This window comes from Xenopus laevis, chromosome 1L, assembly GCF_017654675.1.
Source record: "Xenopus laevis strain J_2021 chromosome 1L, Xenopus_laevis_v10.1, whole genome shotgun sequence".
In the NCBI taxonomy this organism is placed as follows: domain Eukaryota; kingdom Metazoa; phylum Chordata; class Amphibia; order Anura; family Pipidae; genus Xenopus; species Xenopus laevis.
Genome location: NC_054371.1, coordinates 55837111 through 55855939, shown reverse-complemented (window position 1 = coordinate 55855939; position 18829 = coordinate 55837111). Strand labels below are relative to the sequence as shown.

At 39.7% G+C, this 18829-nt stretch overlaps 1 protein-coding gene across 9 annotated transcripts in view; it reads left to right on the top strand.

Moving 5' to 3' along the window:
* Positions 1-15977, top strand: part of rapgef2.L (Rap guanine nucleotide exchange factor 2 L homeolog) — a 202550-nt gene extending 186573 nt beyond the window's left edge. For 5 of the 9 annotated variants that reach the window (XM_041581217.1, XM_041581226.1, XM_041581236.1 and 2 more), the window contains 12 exons: positions 493-733; positions 1070-1453; positions 2289-2500; positions 2588-2711; positions 4153-4176; positions 5533-5756; positions 8197-8388; positions 8744-8896; positions 10291-10510; positions 11345-11904; positions 12756-13079; positions 14041-15467. In XM_041581217.1, coding sequence (XP_041437151.1) covers positions 493-733; positions 1070-1453; positions 2289-2500; positions 2588-2711; positions 4153-4176; positions 5533-5756; positions 8197-8388; positions 8744-8896; positions 10291-10510; positions 11345-11904; positions 12756-13079; positions 14041-14069 — 2687 coding nt within the window. In that variant the 3' untranslated portion in view covers positions 14070-15467. 9 annotated transcript variants of the gene reach the window in all.
* The last annotated feature ends 2852 nt before the right edge of the window (positions 15978-18829 follow it).

The following is an 18829-nucleotide window of genomic DNA, read 5'->3' as shown; positions in this document are numbered from 1 at the left end:
TCTACCTCTTAGTCGCATTCTCTGCAGTGGCATTGGTTTAATGTGAAAGGACTGAATGTTGTAAATTCATGGCACGTGTAAGCTAAGGTGTATGACCAGTGCTCCTTTTGATTCATATAAAATTAAATGCCTTTCTGAGTTGATAATTATTTTGCGTTTATTTTTTTGGTTGAATTGGGGGCATATGAAAACAAGTAGCTCCAAAAAAATTCTCACTTTTATATATATAAAAAGTTGTTTGGTTTAATGGCTTTATCCTCTCGTGACAGTGTGAATTTGCGGCCTAGAAGTTGCGTCTTGTATTTACCTTGTAAGACTAACATGATATAAGGCAAATGACTTGGCATAAATGTATTATGTAGCTAAAGAGGAGGGTAGTACATTGGCTCTGCAGGCACAGGAGGTGCAGAAATTATCCTGGCTGTATACAAACACACACACACACACACACACACACACATACACTTAACTGAACAGTTCTTTTTCTTGCAGATCAACCAGACCAGGTGCTGAGAGTTTTCAAGGCTGATCAGCAGAGCCGCTACATAATGATCAGCAAGGACACCACTGCTAAGGAAGTGGTCATCCAGGCAATTCGAGAATTTGCATTAACTGCCGTAGCTGACGCCTACTCCTTGTGTGAAGTGTCTGTCACCCCTGAAGGTGTCATCAAACAACGACGGCTTCCTGATCAGCTTTCCAAGCTGGCCGACAGAATACAACTCAGCGGAAGGTATTGTCATGATAATCACTTTTCTGCAGCAACAGGGAACATTTATCGTTTTGGCCAGGTATAAGAACTAGCTGAAGTTATTTGCTAGGATAAAAGTGGTGCATCAGATGCTCTGAAACCCAAAACTATATTCCTTCTTCCACCCCTAGTTATTGTAATCCATTTAATTAGGACTTCTGCTTTGTGTGTTTTTTAATGATGTCACATAATGTCGCCCAGCGCAGCATTAAGAGTCCTGTTTGTAAGACATTTGGATATCAGATATCCATATCTTATATCGGATAAGTAATGTGGCACTAAGGATTTCTTCCACTGAAACTAAGAATATCCTTTCAGGTATTACCTAAAAAGCAACATGGAAACTGAAACACTCTGCTCTGATGAAGATGCCCAAGACCTTCTAAGGGAGAGTCAGATCTCTTTGCTGCAGCTCAGCACCATTGAAGTGGCAACCCAGCTGTCTATGAGAAACTTTGAGCTATTTCGGAACATTGAGCCCACAGAGTACATCGATGACTTGTTCAAACTGAAAATGAAATCTGGCTGCGCCAACCTCAAAAACTTTGAAGAAGTCATTAACCAAGAGACCTTCTGGGTGGCCTCGGAAATTCTAAGGGAAACGAACCAGCTGAAACGGATGAAGATCATCAAGCATTTTATCAAGATCGCACTACATTGTAGAGAGTGCAAGAACTTCAACTCCATGTTTGCAATCATTAGGTAAAGTGAATACTCCATCAATGTGATACAACAAATGATTTACTGCATGCTTCATGCAGATCTTGCATTGTGCTACATGTTATCATCATTAATAAAGCATTCCCAAAACTCTGTATATATTACAACTAGGAGGGAGTATAAATAAGTCTACAGATTACATACAAAAACAGAATGCTAAGAGGTCCCTGTGCATTTGAACTGGAACATAGCCAGTGCAGCATATTAAACCCGATCACTGGCTTTCTTAACTGTTCTAGTTTGATACATTTGTTTATACATCACTCAATAACTACCACTTTAGCTCTTACTAAGCATGCACATTGAGTTCACCTTTAAATTAACTTTTAGTATGTTACAGAGAGTGATATTTTGAGACAATTTTTTTATTATTTGTGTTTTTTGAGTTGACTTGTTATTCAGCAGCTCTCCAGTTTTCAATTTAGGCAATCCCATTGCTATGGTCCAAATTACCCTAGCAACCATCCATTGATATGTATGAGAGACTGGAATAAGAATAGGAGAGGGTCTGAAGAGAAAGAGGAGTAATAAAAAAGTAGCAATAACAATACATTTGTAGCCTTACAGAAAACTTGTTTTCTAGATGGGAGTCAGTGACCCCCATTTGAAAGGTGGAAAGAGTCAGAAGAAAAAAGCAAATAATTCTAAAACTGTTAAAAAAGAAAAAGTTGAAAAGTTGCTTAGCCATTTTAAATATACTAAAAGGTGAACCCCCCCTTTAAGCCTGTCACAGAGCACTGTTGCAATACAATGCATTAATTGCTGGCATTTCTCTAATGTGCCTGATACAAACTTACAGCTGCTTGTGTCATTCTAGTGGCTTAAATTTGGCACCAGTTTCACGACTTCGAGCAACTTGGGAAAAACTCCCAAGTAAATATGAGAAGCTCTTTCAAGACCTCCAGGACCTGTTTGACCCTTCCAGAAACATGGCTAAATATCGGAATGTGCTGAATAGTCAGAACCTCCAGCCCCCCATTATACCTTTGTTTCCTGTCATTAAGAAAGACCTCACCTTCCTTCATGAGGGTAAGTGCAGCACCCTGTATTGAGACTTATATTTGCATAGCGCTATCACAGGAAAGCTTTTTCATTCGGTGCTTTTTCTTTAATCAGGCAATGACTCCAAAGTAGATGGATTAGTTAATTTCGAGAAGCTTAGGATGATTGCAAAAGAAATCCGTCATGTGGGAAGAATGGCTTCTGTGAATATGGATCCAGCTGTCATGTTCCGAACCAGGTAGGCATTGGATTTGTTCAAAGGAAAAATCCAAACCAAAGGGATCTCGGACCTTTTTTAAGTTCCCTAGAACTGCTTGGTGCTTAGTTGAAACTATATGGCACAGTAGTGCAGGGGAAAGGAAATTAAAAGGCAACTAAATCTAAAATACAAGTTGATCCATTGTGAACAGACTTCTTGCTTTATTTACAAGCATGTAATTATATAAAAGTATATATTATTATTATTATTTGTCCCATTGTACACAGACTATATACCTTCATAACTGTATTTCACAGTGTCCTTCAATAGAACCTAATAAGAAGGCATATTTGCACAGAAAACAGTGATTGCAATTTTATAACAAATTACCTTACTTCTAATCCCCCCCCCCACCAAAGCTCTAACTATATATTGTGAATACTGGCAGCATCACTTTCATTAGAAATCAACTTGAATATTAGATTTAATGGTACTGTAATTGGCATGCTTTAATGAGTTGATTGATAGTAGAAATGACTTGCTTTGAAGCTTCTTGGTTTGAAAGGCAAAAAATGCATTTTCTGTGCACACAAAGGAGGGATATGCAGTCGATCGTGCTCTGTTTGTTATTATGGCTGTTGCTCCCCAGATGTCAAGGAAAGGTTGGGAGCCAATCAGCTAGAGCACAATTTATACTGCACTGCAATTGTTGACAAACTGTGTGGCTGGCTTCATTGGGGGGCTCAGAGCCTTGCCATGGGGGGGGGCCAGCCTGAAGGCCAGGGATTCAATTTGTTAGACACCCCCCCCTGTGATTATAATCGCCAACTTCAGACATTGGCTTTTTGTTTTTCCCTGTTCGCATGCACACGTGCAGTAGAATAATATCAAAACTTTAAGCCAGATATCAGCTCTACTATGTACGTGCCCAGCCCAGGACTGCTACAAGGATCCCTGGGAAACAAAAATAGTCCCCAGAAGAGAAGTGCTGGCCCAGGGTCTGAGATTAGAAATTATAATCACTTGGGGGTGCCTAACAAATTGGCACCCCCTCAATGATAATGACTTTCCTTTAACGTTGCTGATATTTTTGTAAATATGCCTTAAATACCAATAAAGTTCTAATGGTTGTAACCTTGTTGTGAGCTAAGGGGATCCTAGCCAAATTTTGGGCCTCAAGGAAAGAAGTCTGAAGCCTACTTCTGTAAAGTGCTACCACTCTCTTTTAGTGCATTTTGATTCAAACCAAGATCCTGCTGTAGAACGCTGCATAGAATTGCAAGTCAAAAACATTCTTTGCAAATGTTAAAGTAACTGGCATCGCTTCCCGTTGTGTGCCTGTTAGACTTGTCCTGTGGGCTTCCAGTATTGCTCGTCTCGAAGTCTGTTCCTTTCTTTCTGAGCTTGTGATCTTTCTCTCTCCCCTTCTCTCTGTCTCTTCCTGTACCCATGCGTCTTTCTTCATGGCTCTTACTTATAGGAAGAAGAAGTGGAGGAGTTTGGGGTAAGTCAGTTAGCGCCCATATCATACATAGCCCCCCCCATTCCATTCTTCCCACCTGCATCATTTTCTTTTCTGTTGCTTTTTGCTTTTTACTCCCTTTTTAACGTGCCATTTGACTGTTGATATATGCTCCCATGCAATTAAATCCATGCAAGGAAGAACTATTAACTATCATCACTGTAAACCAACAGAAAAATATTTTTACAGGGAAACATCATATTCCTTTGAGATGTGATATTTTTTATGCAAATATTTATAAGTAGGTGGGGAAAAAAATAGCTTTAAATTGCAGCTTAGCTAATGACATGTTCAGTTGCCTCTCCATCCTCCTGCATAACAGTGATAATTCCATTACTCTCCCCTAAAGATACATGTTGCATGAAAAAAAACGTAGTCCCATTACTAACGATCTTACTCACCAACGACCATTTTTAAGCTAACCAGACAATCCTCCTTATTGAGCCATTTACCAATGGCAGATTAACACAGTAAAATGAATTGGGTTTGGGTGCATGAGTTCTATTTTGAATTGATCATGTTTATAGTAATTACTCTTTTTTTGTTAAAGGGATACTGTCATGGGAAAACATGTTTTTTTCAAAACTGCATCAGTTAATAAGACTTCTGCACTGAGATCCAATTCTCAAAAGAGCAAACAGATTTTTTTATATTCGATTTTGAAATATGACATAGGGCTAGACATATTGTCAGTTTCCCAGCTGCCCCCAGTCATGTGACTTGTGCTCTGATAAACTACAGTCACTCTTTACTGATTTCAAAATTGAATATAAAAAAATCTGTTTGCTCCTTTAAAAAATGGATTTCAGTGCAGAATTCTGCTGGAGCAGCACTATTAACTGATGCATTTTAAAAAAACATGTTTTCCCATGACAGTATCCCTTTAAATATAGCTTCCCTAACCACTAGGATAATGGCACACATCGCATGGTTGGGGATACGGCTGTATGCCATGGGGCCAGATGAGTTTTGATTTTCAGATGGCATATGTTATCTATGGTGACAAGCGTATTTCAGCCTCAAAAACAAAACCTGCAGTTGCCATTCAAGCTTGCGGTGACACCTATGTCTAAGGCTGGTGGTGGAGCCATTTGTCTAGTGCTTGAAGAAATTAACTGCTGGGTTCCCTTGTAGACATATATGTGGCTCAGGAGAACTTTGCAGTGGGAATATTTCAAGTTTGCCTTTATATGCATTTAAACCCCCGTCTTAGAAGTATTTTCTTATTTGTTTCTGAGTGATTGGAATGAAGCATGATGGGCATTCACTATTCTACGTCACTACCAATGAAGCTTCCACTATCACTTATATCCGCATCTCTCTCTCTTGTTTGTATAGGTCTCTCAGTCAAGGCAGCACCAATGCTGCAGTACTCGATGTAGCACAGTCGGGGGGGCACAAAAAACGTGTGCGTCGCAGCTCTTTCCTTAATGCCAAGAAACTTTATGAAGATGCCCAGATGGCTCGCAAGGTGAAGCAATACTTATCCGATCTGGATCTTGAAATGGATGAAGAGAATCTTCAGACACTTTCTGTACAGTGTGAACCAGCAACAAATACATGTAAGGGAATGTACCCAGCTCTCCTTTACTTATAGTTGGGGTTGTGAGAGGGTATGTGGAACTTAAATGGTTCTTGTTCTGGACCAGTGGTGCTCAGCCTGTGGGTTCTGCGACCATGTAGCCTTAGGGTTCCAGACCACACTCAGTCTGTTGAATTTCTCGTTTCAGTCTGCTTATATATTTATATGTGTGGCAGCTCTCATAATAGAGCACTAATACAATAAATGAATACATCTGCCACTGTCTATAGTAGTAATTTTTAAAATGGTATCATAGTAAACTAAAAGAGGTTGCTGCTTGGAATTAGGCATGATTGACATACACTATTAGGAGATCCTATGTCTGCTCTACTTTACTACCAATGGATTTAGAAACAAAGGCATAACATTTTGTCTAATGCTTCATTGGTTCAATTATCAGAATTAAGAATGTACTCAACCTCTTCTTCAGCTTCGGATGAAAACCAAATCGAATTGGAATCCTCCACATGGAAGTTGCTGGTGTGAGCACAGAGTGCAGCAAATTTTCTTTTTTTTTTTTTAGGTTTCAGATTCGGTTCAGCCAGGCTCTTGGATTCTGCCAAATCCGAATCCTTCTGAAGAAGGGTTTGATTCGGCCTAATCCTGAACTGAATCCCAGATTTGGTGCATCCCTAGTCAGAACCAGCAATGCAGGGAATAGCAAGAGAATAGATACTGCTTTTGTTGGGATTCCATTTACAAATAACATTAAAACCACTTAAAGAGAAACTAAAGTCTAAAATAGAATAATGCTAGAAATGCTGTATTTTGTATACTAAAGATAAACATGAACTTACTAATAAAACAAATGATTTATGCTTTCAAAGTTGGCCACAGGGAGTGTAACATTGTTCAACATCTTTGCAAAACCAAGACCATGCACATGCTCAGTGTGGTCTGGGCTTCAGTTGACAGTTAAGCTTGGGGATCTTCATAAATTATCAAAACAGCACAAGTCATATAATATCTGCCATACTAGCCGATACAGCAAGACTGATTAATAATCAGAATATACAGACCGCACTGGGTCCTGTGTTCGTGTAATGTGGATTTTATAGTCTTTGTAGTGTTTAATACAAACTTTCTCCAACTCTCCAGAACCAGTGGCTGCAGCAAAATAATCCTCCAAATAGAATCCCAGTTCATCTGTTTAAATCTGGCTCCATGATCTTTGTAGAAACTCGGATGAAGCAGCGCACACTCCTCTCCTCACAGTTTAATAGTTTAAGCCCGGTGCACAGTGTAGAGGGCACGGCAACCCTCAGGAATACGTACTTAGCCAAACAAATACACTGGCACACGTGGCAATTCAAGTGCCGGGTTACCCCGTGCTCTTTATTGTGCGGACGTGCCGCACAATAAAGAGCACGGGGTAACCCGGCACTTGAATTGCCACGTGTGCCAGTGTATTTGTTTGTCCATGATCTTTGTCCCTGTAGCTGGAGTTGGAAACAATAAAGAGGATGTAAAGGCAAAAATAAAATTCAATTTTTCTTTATTAACAAGAAAAAGAAAGCTATCCCCAATATACTTCAATTAAACATCTGAAACGTTTTTATAAAAAATCCTGACCGTATGCAGTGAAATTGCCCTTTATTAACTTGCTCTTACTGCTGCAGATATGAATCTCTATACGGTCGCCGGCTGCTCTACAGGGAAACAAACAAAGCTGCTCGAGTTCTGGGAAGTAAGGTGGGAGGGGCTCCCCCTGCTGTTTGAAAGTATGATGTTTCCCTGCAGAGCAGTTGGGGACCATCTGAAGTTAACCTATTTGCAGCAGTCAGAGCAAGTAAAATGAAGGGAGAATCTCACTGCATACAGTCAGGATTCTTATAAACATGGTACACATTTGTTAATTACACACATTTGTTAGTTAAAGGAACACCAAAACATGAAAGTGTTTTAAAGTAATGAAAATATCATGTACTGTTGCCCTGTACTGGTAAATCTGTTTGCTTCAGAAACACGACTATAGTTCATATAAAAAAGCTGCTTTGTAGAACAATGGCTGAAATAGAAAAAATGCTATATGGCACAGGATAAGTATTGGCTAACAGATAACATTATGTTCTACAGAGCTTATCTGCTATCTGCTGTGTAACTTAAGCCTTTCCTCCTTTGAATGGTTGCCCCCATTGCTACAAAGCAGCTTATTTATATAATCAATAGTAGTGTTTTTGAAGCAAACACACCAGTTTTACTGCATTATATTTTTATTACTTTATTTAATTTTTTGATGTTACTGGTCCTTTAAAGTATATTGGAGATGTTTTAGAGCAACATGTTCTTCAATTGAGCATAATTAAAGGAATTTTCTTTGTTGTTATTCTTTTTAAACTGTGCACTGATGAAACTCAAACCAGCACATATACTGAGAATACATATGTACTAAAACAACTCATTGGTTTTCAATAATCCAGTGCCAAAAAATCCATGTGAGAAGAGATCAGGAAAGCCAGATACATCGCCTGTGGCACCAAGGGCAGCAGCGCAGCACAAACAACAACAGCAGCAGCAGCAGCAAACGAAGGTGAACCAGGCATTGCAAGTCCCTGTTGTGGCTCTTTACCCAAGTCGTAAGAAAGTGCCTGTCAAGGATCTTCCACCGTTTGGTAAGTCCACTTGCTGTCTTGTGAAAATAAACCAGCAGTATTTACAGACACCTAGAAACTCTTAACTCTTAATTGTAACTGTTTTGACATGTCAGTGGACGAGGCCTTGGTGTTGACTTTTATAAGTAGTAACTGCCTTTTATTGATGCATTTTTAATTGTATCAGAATGGCACAAAGGTATACTTTGCATAGTTCCATGCTCAGTGTATGCATATATAAACAGTTATATATGTTTGTTTGTATACGATTGGTTTGTATGTGTTGCAGCTTTAATCGCATACACAACAGTAAGATAGTGGCCAGTGTTGGTTTATTTCAAAACCTATTAATAAGGATCCCACTCTCCATTGACAGGGATCAACTCTCCCCAAGCTTTAAAGAAAATTCTTTCGTTATCAGAAGAAGGAAGTTTGGAAAGGCACAAGAAGCAAGCAGAGGACTCCGTATCAAATGCATCCTCTCAGCTTTCATCCCCTCCAACTTCCCCGCAGTGCTCTCCCAGAAAAGGTACAGCACAATGACAACTCTCCGCTTTCAGGTTGCACACGGGGCTTTTTCATCAGTACCGTGCAAAGTACCCCTGCAGTCAACTGCCTTTCCCTGCCTGAAAAAGCTCTGACAGGCACTGGTTTTATAAAGCAGAGATTGCCACTTAAGCACTGCCAAGTGTTCGACAATGCCTTTGTCTGATATAGGCAAAGCATTTTATGTTAAAGCAGAAAGCAGGGCCGACCGGCACTCAACAGATCCACAGGACCAGAGAAATTAGATTAAAAGAATATTTTATTTTTATGCCCATGAATAAGCTCCCTGAATGGGTGCGAAACGCGTAGGCTGGATGGAGATGCAGATTTATCTACTTTTAACTTTGTATAAATAAAATATTCTTTTAATCTAATTTCTCTGGTCCTGTGGATCTGTTGAGTGCCGGTCGGCCCTGCTTTCTTCTTTGCCATACTGCTCCCTAAAGCTGGGGGTCTGCGGCTGGTGCACCCGGACCACTTTCACTACTCGTGGAGTCATTTACAATTCATTCTGGAGCACCTTGTCCTTTCCTAATTTTATGTTTCTAACATTTGTAATCAACTTTTTTACATAAAAAAACCCCCCAAAAAGTAATTTTTAGCATTGCTTCAATTTTTTACTTTTATAGTAAATGTATTACAGCCATTTGCACAGTTGAGTGTAAAAATAAACACTGGGTAAATAGATAGTATTTGCAAAATAAAAATGTTACTAAAATAGTTAGTTAACCTAAAATGTAATGTATAAAGGCTGGAGTAACTGGATGTCTAACAGAACAGAACAGAACTTCCTGCTTTTCAGCTCTCTAACTCTGAGTTAGTCAGTGACTTGAAGGGGGGCCACATGGGACATAACTGATCAGTGAGTTTACAATTGATCCTCAGCATGCAGCTCAGATTCAAAAGCAAACAGTTAGGACCCATGTGGCCCCCCCTCAAGTCACTGATTGGTTACTGCCTGGTAACCAATCAGTGGAAATCAAGAGAGCTGAAAAGTAGTGTTCTGTTATGTTAGATATCCAGTCACTCCAGCCTTTATCCATTACATTTTTGGCTAACTAACTATGTTAGAAACATTTTTGTTTATTTTACACAGCCTATCTCTTTACCCAGTTTTTATTTTTATACTGAACAATTCCTTTAGTGTTCAGTGCTGATAAGTCTGCACATATGGCCAAGCCAAGAGTTGGGTTATTCATTCTATTAGAATGGCACATTCATTCCATCAAAAGCTTGTATTTTACAGAGTTAACATTAGACGCTGGGTTATAGGCTTTTGGACAAGCAGATCAGTGGTTGTAACATTTTTGCTTAATCCATGAATTAGAAGAAGGCAAGCTTTTCTTCTGATTATTATGTGTATGTGCTGTTTTACAGGTTACACATTGGCAGCTAGTGGCACAGTGGATAACTTCTCTGACTCGGGACACAGTGAAATCTCCTCCCGCTCCAGCATCGTCAGTAACTCCTCCTTTGACTGCGTGCACTTGCATGATGATCGGAGGCAGAGGCACTCATTGAGCATGGTGGAGACTAATCTGGGTGTGGGAAGGGCTGACAGAAGAGCCATTATAGATGCAGATCAGTGCAGCCTAGGGTGAGTGTCCCTCTAGTATAACAGTCTCAATGGCATTCCAATTCTGTGCTGTTTTGTGTGATGATGCTAAATCTAAAGGAATAAAGAAAAAAAAAATTATCTAAGACCAGGGCTTTAGTTTTATAGAAAACAAAATGATGTTCCTTATTTGATTTCCCTCAAAGGAGAACTAAAGCTTAACTAAAGAAGTAGGATAGAAATGTTGTACATTATGTGTTGGGATTCTGTAAAAGCCCAATGCAACCACAGCCCTTTAGCAGTAAAGATCTGTGCCTCTTAATATGCCCCAGTAGCTCCCCATGTTCTTTTCTACTGATTCACTGCACATGCTCTGTGCTGCTGTCACTTACTGAGCTTAGGGACCCACTCACAATATACAGTACAAATAGAATATAAATGTCACAGTATAAGGCTGATTAGTAATTATTAGAGATAATTACTACATGTCAGCACAGAAACCAGTTCAACTAGTATCATAATTTAATAATCAGCCCTGTAGCATCATCTTATATTACAAGTCAACCTCATTTTCTGCTTGATAATTTGTGACAACCCCTAATTTTAGCTTCCCAGCAGCTGCTCAGAGCCCATTGAGCATGTGAGTGTTGCAGACACTTTCCAAGATGGTGACCCCCTGTGACAAGTTTGAAGTCCTGGATCATTGCTGCTATTGACAAGCTGAAACTTTAGGCTGGTGCAATCAATTCAGTATCTTAATATGACATGTTTAGCCATATTAATTTTTAGCGTTTAGTTCTCCTTTAAGGGATAAGCTGCAAGTACGTGGGCTAATTATCTTTCCCAGGTTTAATATTTTCTTCAACTGTGTTCCAGCTCTTATGTGCCGGTGGCAGAGACTCGAGGCCTCTATGCAGGTGCAACAGTTCTGTCCTCCCCCAGCATGGAGGAGCTCTCCCAGGATCAGGGGGATCGAGCTTCTTTAGATGCAGCTGATAGTGGCCGTGGAAGCTGGACTTCATGCTCAAGCGGATCCCATGATAATATACAAACTATTCCTCATCAAAGAAGCTGGGAGACTCTTCCATTTGGTCATGTTCATTTTGATCACACAGCTGATGGGTCAGGCTTCTGGGCCACAGGTGGCCACATGGACCACGGTATTTTTCCTGATCATAGCACAAAATACGGCAGATACAGCCAAGGAAGAGAACCTTTGGATCAAGCACAGTCAAGAGCCAGCTGGGCATCATCGACAGGCTACTGGGGCGAGGACTCAGAAGGTGATACCGGCACCATTAAGAGAAGAGGTGGAAAAGATGTGGCCCTTGAAGCTGAAACCAGCAGTATAACGTCAATGGCTCCAGAAGAAACAAGGCCTCTCCCTGTCCCCACACATGTAGCTGTGACTACAAGTTCTGCAAAAGGGCTTATTGGTAAGATCACATCTGTTTTATTTTCATCCTTCTCTTCTTTTGCTCTTATTTTCAGTCTGCACAGGAATGACCCAATGGGTTCCCAGCTGTATTGTGTAGTGTGAAATAACCAATATACTGAACAAGCTAAGCAGCTTCCCCTGTCACCTTATGTTCTGCTGTGCTCTGGCTGCTCAGCGAATGGCATTTTGTATGATAACCATTCATTCTTACTGCAATAACAATCATTTCACTGATGGTAACAATTGCAGTTAAGAGAAGGATGATTAACTGAATAACTTATGCACCATAGTAAGTTAGGTTGAAAAAATACACACATCAAACAAGTTCACCCTTTCAACCTTTTTAACCTGCCTAACTGCCAGTTGGTCCAGAGGAAGGCAAAAAAAAAAACATTTGAAGCCTCTCCAATTTGCCTCAGAGGGGGAAAAAATGTCCTTCCTGACTCCAAAATGGCAATCGGACTAGTCCCTGGATCAACTTGTACTATGAACTATCTTCCATAACCCTGTATTCCCTCACTTGCTAAAAAGCCATCCAACCCCTTCCAAAAAAAAAAAAAAAAGGATTTTTGTGCTGCGGATACATCTGCAAAGTAGTCAGTGTGAACCAGCCCATAGATCTCCTCTGTACCATTTCTGTTGGTCTTTAAATGTGTATTTAGCGCTGGGCATCTATACGTCTCTATTATCTGAATATCTTCTATTTTTCTGCTACATTTTCTTTGGCTTGTTTAGATTTTGTTTCCAAACTGTATCAGTACACTCTGGTTAATACAATACTTTAGTTGATGTTTTTTACTCGTTTGTTTGATTCATTTCTGTTGTGACAATAATTGTCTCTTATGGTAGTGTATTGTGTCACTACAGCAAGGAACGAAGGCCGATACAGAGAACCACCGCCGACCCCTCCAGGCTATGTAGGAATCCCTATAGCTGACTTTGCTGAAGGACACCCTACTCTATCCAGAAAGCCACCAGATTACAATGTGGCCTTGCAGCGTTCCAGAATGATGGCTCGGAGAAGTGAAAGTGAAGGGTCAGCAGCAACTTCTCCACCTTCACATAATCAGCCTTCTGGCAGGACTGCAAACAAACCCCAGTGGCATAAACCAAATGAGGCTGACCCAAGGCTTGCTCTCTATCAGGCACAAGGGGTTACAGCAAAGGATGATGGTAATTTTTTTTGTGTTAATCACTTATAAATTATAAGTATAGGATTCTTTATCCAGAATGCTCGGGACCTGGGGTTTTCCAGAGAATGGATCTTCATACGTTATGTCTACTAAAAAAATCATAGAAACATTAAATAAACCCAACAGGCTGGTTTTGCTTCCAATAAGGTTTAATTATATCTTAGTTGGGATCAAGTACAAGGTACTGTTTTATTATTACAGAGAAAAAGGAAATCATTTTTTAAAAATCTGATTTTTTTATCATAATGAAGTCTATGGGAGACAGCCTATTCGGAGCATTTTGGATGATGGGTTTCTGGATAATGGATCCCATACCTGTACTAGTTGTAAAATCAATTTTAACAAAGGTTTGATCAAGCAGTCAGATTTCATGAACTTGATACAATTCTTGCTGGGATCTACTGAGCAGTAACTTTTAAACCAAGTATCTCACTCACAGGATTCCCTTGCTCAGGTAGGTAGGTATACATTGAAAAAAAACCCCCGAAGACTTTAAAATCACAAAGCCTTTATTAAGAAATAACTCTGCTTCCGCTCCTCTTCAGAAAAGGCGATCCATCGTGCAACACTCAATTTCTCCTCCCTGACTATTTCCTATAAGGAAGGCAGGGAGGAGGAATCGAGCGTTGCCCGATCGCTTTCTGAAGAAGAACGCAAGCGGAGTTTCGGTAAGTTATTTCTTAATAAAGACTTTGCGATTTTAAAGTTTACTTTGTCTTGGTGTTTTTTGGTTTTTTTTTTTCAATGTATACTAACAATTTTTTTTAAAGAAAGAATTTGACGTTACTGGTCCTTCAACCTTTTTTTGTAGTCATGTTGCAGAACTGAAGTTTCAGGGCCTGTAGAACAGTAACTCTCTCTGTGTCATTGTATGAATGTCAGTAATAACTGTGGATGGCTCCCTGAATATTCAGTGTTTGCCGTGTGTTTGTACATTACAGCAGACGACGAGCAAGTTTCCGCCGTCTAAGGATCATCGCTTTTCCCATTCCTGGATGAGCCGCCTTGAAAAGGAGAGCACAATAGATGTCCTGTACAGTGGGAGTCTATGGACCTGAACCAACGAGCATCGTGGACCTGTTTTCTCCTTCTCTGCCTTAAAGCAGCACTGGGCATCTTTCACCCTTGGCATGTGAAATACTGTGAAGAAATCACCTTGGCACTTTTTGTTTCAGAAAAAAAAATATGATGTGGCTTGAAATACACAGTCCAGCGGCCGTCTGTCCTGCTGGTGTCTGACTGTCACTTGCACAGTATCATTCCAGACTCCTCAACCACCACACAACCCTGCTTGCACTCCTTCATGCCTGGAAGAGTCTTCTTTTTTTTTGCTTTTCCTTTTTAATGATCATTTTATACAATCCTTCGCATGGTCTTCAACTTGGATTCATATGGCCGTGCTCGGATATATACGATCCCATTAACTCTTTTTAACGTCGGCTGAGATTGAAATGAAACCGTCTCTGTACTCGCACACAATGAATTGCTTTCCTTTGTTTACACTGCCTTTTCTGTTACAATTTGCCCCCTTTAGCGCGTGAGGAATCCCGTGCGTTGGCCAACGAGGGGACGCGCTTTTGTGTTCAGAGCGGAATTTTGTTACATCAGGAGAATTTCAGTGTTATTTCACATCTAAGTTATGACTATTTTTTATGTTTATAGAGATTTTTAATTGAACTGGAGAATATTGAAGTGACGGCAGCTTGGACCCTCGACTAATGCTACTAGCTGTTAAACTGACTAGATTGCAAGCTCTGATGACCACCTGACCTGTTGACATTGAGATTGCAGCGCATGAATGGGAATGGATTAATACCATTGTGGGACACTGCACTTGTAGGAAAGTCCAAGGTGCAGCGACGGCTCACAGCTGCTATTTAACACTTTGGTGTCCAAAACCGGCATCCTCTAACTTCTTCTTCTTCTTCTTTGCACAGACTCCGGATAAGTGAAGGCTGCCAATCCCATGAACACTCTTGTGTGAGGAACTTGTGGTCATTGGGTTATTGTTATTATTATTATTTTTCCATTTGAGTTGAACTGATCATATTGATCAGTGAATATACATATATATAAAGAAATATATATATATATAAATATATATATATATATACAATGAAAAAAAAAGATTAAGGAAACAGAATGCAGTGTTTTTTCACTGTGTAAAACAATGTCAGTGCTTTATTTAATGACTCTCTCTATCCTGTTATCATGACTTTTCTCGCTTTTGCTTCTATTACACATCGTCAGTTATGCCTATGTAATTTTCCATGTAAGGTGCATTATTTGCCGGCTTTCTTATGTAGGCGAGGGCATTGCATATAGACAGACAGACAAGCCCAGCTCTCTCACTCTCACACACACACACACACACCCCTATACACACACACCCCTATACACACACACACCCCTATACACACACACACACCCTTATACACACACACCCCTATACACACACCCCTATACACACACACCCCTATACACACACACCCCTATACACACACACACACCTATATACACACACACCCTTATACACACACACCCCTATACACACACACACCTACACACACACACAGATATACATTGCAGAAATGAGCATTATGTAATTGTAGGAAATAGGACTGCTGATCTCAGTTCTCTCTCTGTGATGTCGAGTGCAGAATGTACAACTGGTGATTCCCTCATACTTTTGATACTACTTGTACCGGTATGTCTTTTAGAAAGACATTGGTAGAGTCTGTATCCCTTTTGTATTTTTAATACAATAATTGTACATATTGGTTATATTTTTGTTGAAAATGGTAGAAATGTACTATGTTTATGCTTCTACATCCAGTTTGTATGAAGCTGGAAAAATAAATAAATATAACAAACCGTCTTTGGTGCATTTGCCGTCGATTTATTTTTGCATTTTCTAAAGAGCAGGTATTTTCTAATGTATAATATTCAGCTCCGGGTGTTTGCATAAAGATCTGAATGGGTTTGCTAAAACACAGCAGCAGGCAAAGGATTCTGGGAGCTGTAGAAAGGAATCTGCAGGTAAGCCCCTGTGGTCCAGATGTGGCTATAATATCTGAGCCAGTCACAGTTTGCCAGAATTGTGTTATCCCTGGGTCATATCCATTAGATTCAGTGACCCTCATTTGAAAGCTGGAAAGAGTCAGAAGAAGGAGGCAAATCATTCAAAAACTATTAAAAAAAAAGAAAATGAAGGCCAATTGAAAAGTTGCTTAGAATTAGCTATATATATATATATATATATATATATATATATATATATATATATATATATATATATGAGTATATATATATATATATATATATATATATATATATATATATATATATATATATATATATATATATATATATATATATATACTCATATATATATACAAGCTATCATTTTTCACTAAGATTTCCATGTAATGTCTGCCGTAAAACCTAGAATTCATCTCTCACACAGAAGATAAACGCTGCTGCTGTTCTTAAAGGGATACTGTCAGGGGACAACGTTTTCGAATCAGTTAATAGTGCTGCTGCAGCAGAATTCTGCATTGAAATACGTTTCTCAAAAGAAACAAAAAAATTTATATTTAATTTTGAAATCTGACATGGGGATAGACATATTGTCAGTTTCCCAGCTGTCCCCAGTCATGTGACTTGTGCTCTGATAAACTTCAGTCACTCTTTACTGCTGTACTGCAAGTTGGAGTGATATCAAGATAACAACTGCCTGGTAGATCTAAGAACAGCACTCAATAGTAAAATCCAGGTCCCACTGCGACACATTCAGTTACATTGATTTGGAGAAACTACAGTCTGCCAGAAAGCAGTTCCATCCTAAAGTGCTGGCTCTTTCTGAAAGCACATGACCAGGCAAAATGACCTGAGATGGCTGCCTACACACCAACATTACAACTAAAAAAAATACACTTGCTGGTTCAGTAATTGAATTTTTGATTGTTCAGTGAATTATTTGCAGTGTCAACAGTGTAATTTAGAAATAAAAACGACATCATAAAAATCATGACAGAATCCCTTTAAAGGTGAACCACCCCTTCTAAGCTCACTACTTTTTGCAATGGATCAAAATATAGATATTAGGTTTCCAAAAAATATTCTTGCCATATTACTGCTTACTGTGCCTTTGCTTTCTGATCTTTGCTGCTTTCTATCAGAAAATGTCTGCAGAATAAAAAAAAATAGTTTTGCCCAAAAACAGTATGTAGTATTTTAGACTACTGTTTTAGGGGGCTAATACCATTTTTGGGTGCTGTATAAAGCAGGTTTTTAATTGCATAAAAACTAAGTATAGTGCCAAGCAGAGCCTCCTGTAGGCTTCCAGTCCACATAGGGGCTACCAAATAGCCAATCACAGCAGTTATGTGCCCTGCCCAGGGACATTTTCATGCTTGTGTTGCTCTCCAACTCTTTTTACATTTGAATGTGGCTCATGGGTAAAAAAGGTTGGGGATCCCTGCTCTAAGGTGTAAGCTCATGCAAACACACACACAAATGTTGATGCACACAATAAATTATGGGGGAAATTTACTAAAGGGCGAAGTGGCTAACGCTGGTGAAAATTCGCCAAGGAGATAGACTCTGTCACAACTTCGCACTCTTAACGCCAGGCGAATTTTCGCTCTGGTGAAAGAGCATTACTATGCAAATTCACTAAGCTTTTGATTTAATTGACCGTTACCTCTATCGCAAGACTTGCCTACTCCACCTCAGACCAGGCGAAGTGCAATAGAGTAGATAGGACTTCCTCAAAAAAAATTTGAAAATCTTTCTAAATCCCAAAAAACGCTGGCGTCTTTTCCTTTTTACAGGGCGATAGGCTGAAAAAGATTGAATTTTTTTGGGGTAACCTCCTTCCCCCCTACATTTAGAAAAACATATGGCACCTAAACTATACAGTGGGCTCATGTGTAGGGCAATATAACAACTCTATTTTATTTTATTAAGGTTCCCTGGCCTTGTGTAGTATAATGTATTTGCTGCAGTATATACTGCCATTGCACTTTAACTGCACACCGTATGCTAATTAGCCAACACTAGCGCAACTTGGAACTGCTGAGCGTAATTTCGCTGCCATAATTTCGCCATCATTCGGTACCCTCGTGAATTAGCATTGACCAGGCGAATTTACCTCTGGTGAAGTGTTGCGATGTGCGCGAAGCCAGTGCTGGCGAATTTTCGCCAGTTAGTGAATTTGCCCCAATGTTTGAAAACACAAAATATCACATTTATACTGACCTGCGTAAACACTTTTTAATAGGTACGCACAAAATAATTTTTGCGCACATAGCTGAGAAGGAATTAGAGGGAACATTAAGTGGGACTGACAGTAATATCACAAAATGTAATCACTGGCCTAAAGGCAAGTAGTAATGGGAGGGGGGAGTGTAAGTAAATTTGGAGTTGTGTTGGACCCTAGATGGAAATCAAAAGCATGAAATCACAATATCTGTAAGGATTGTTGTTTACAATGATATGATTGTAGCATTGTAAAAGGGCCCAACGATCAGATCCGGATGGAGACAATACAGGGGGTCGGATAAGGCCGAAATCAAACGAATGTTTTAACCTGCCTGATGGGAGTTTTGGCCAGATATCGATCGGGAAGCCCGTTGGAGGGCTCCACACACGGCCAATAATCTGCCGACTCGGTCTGTCGGCAGCTTTTATCGGGCCGTGTATGGGGGCCTTTAACATCAATACACA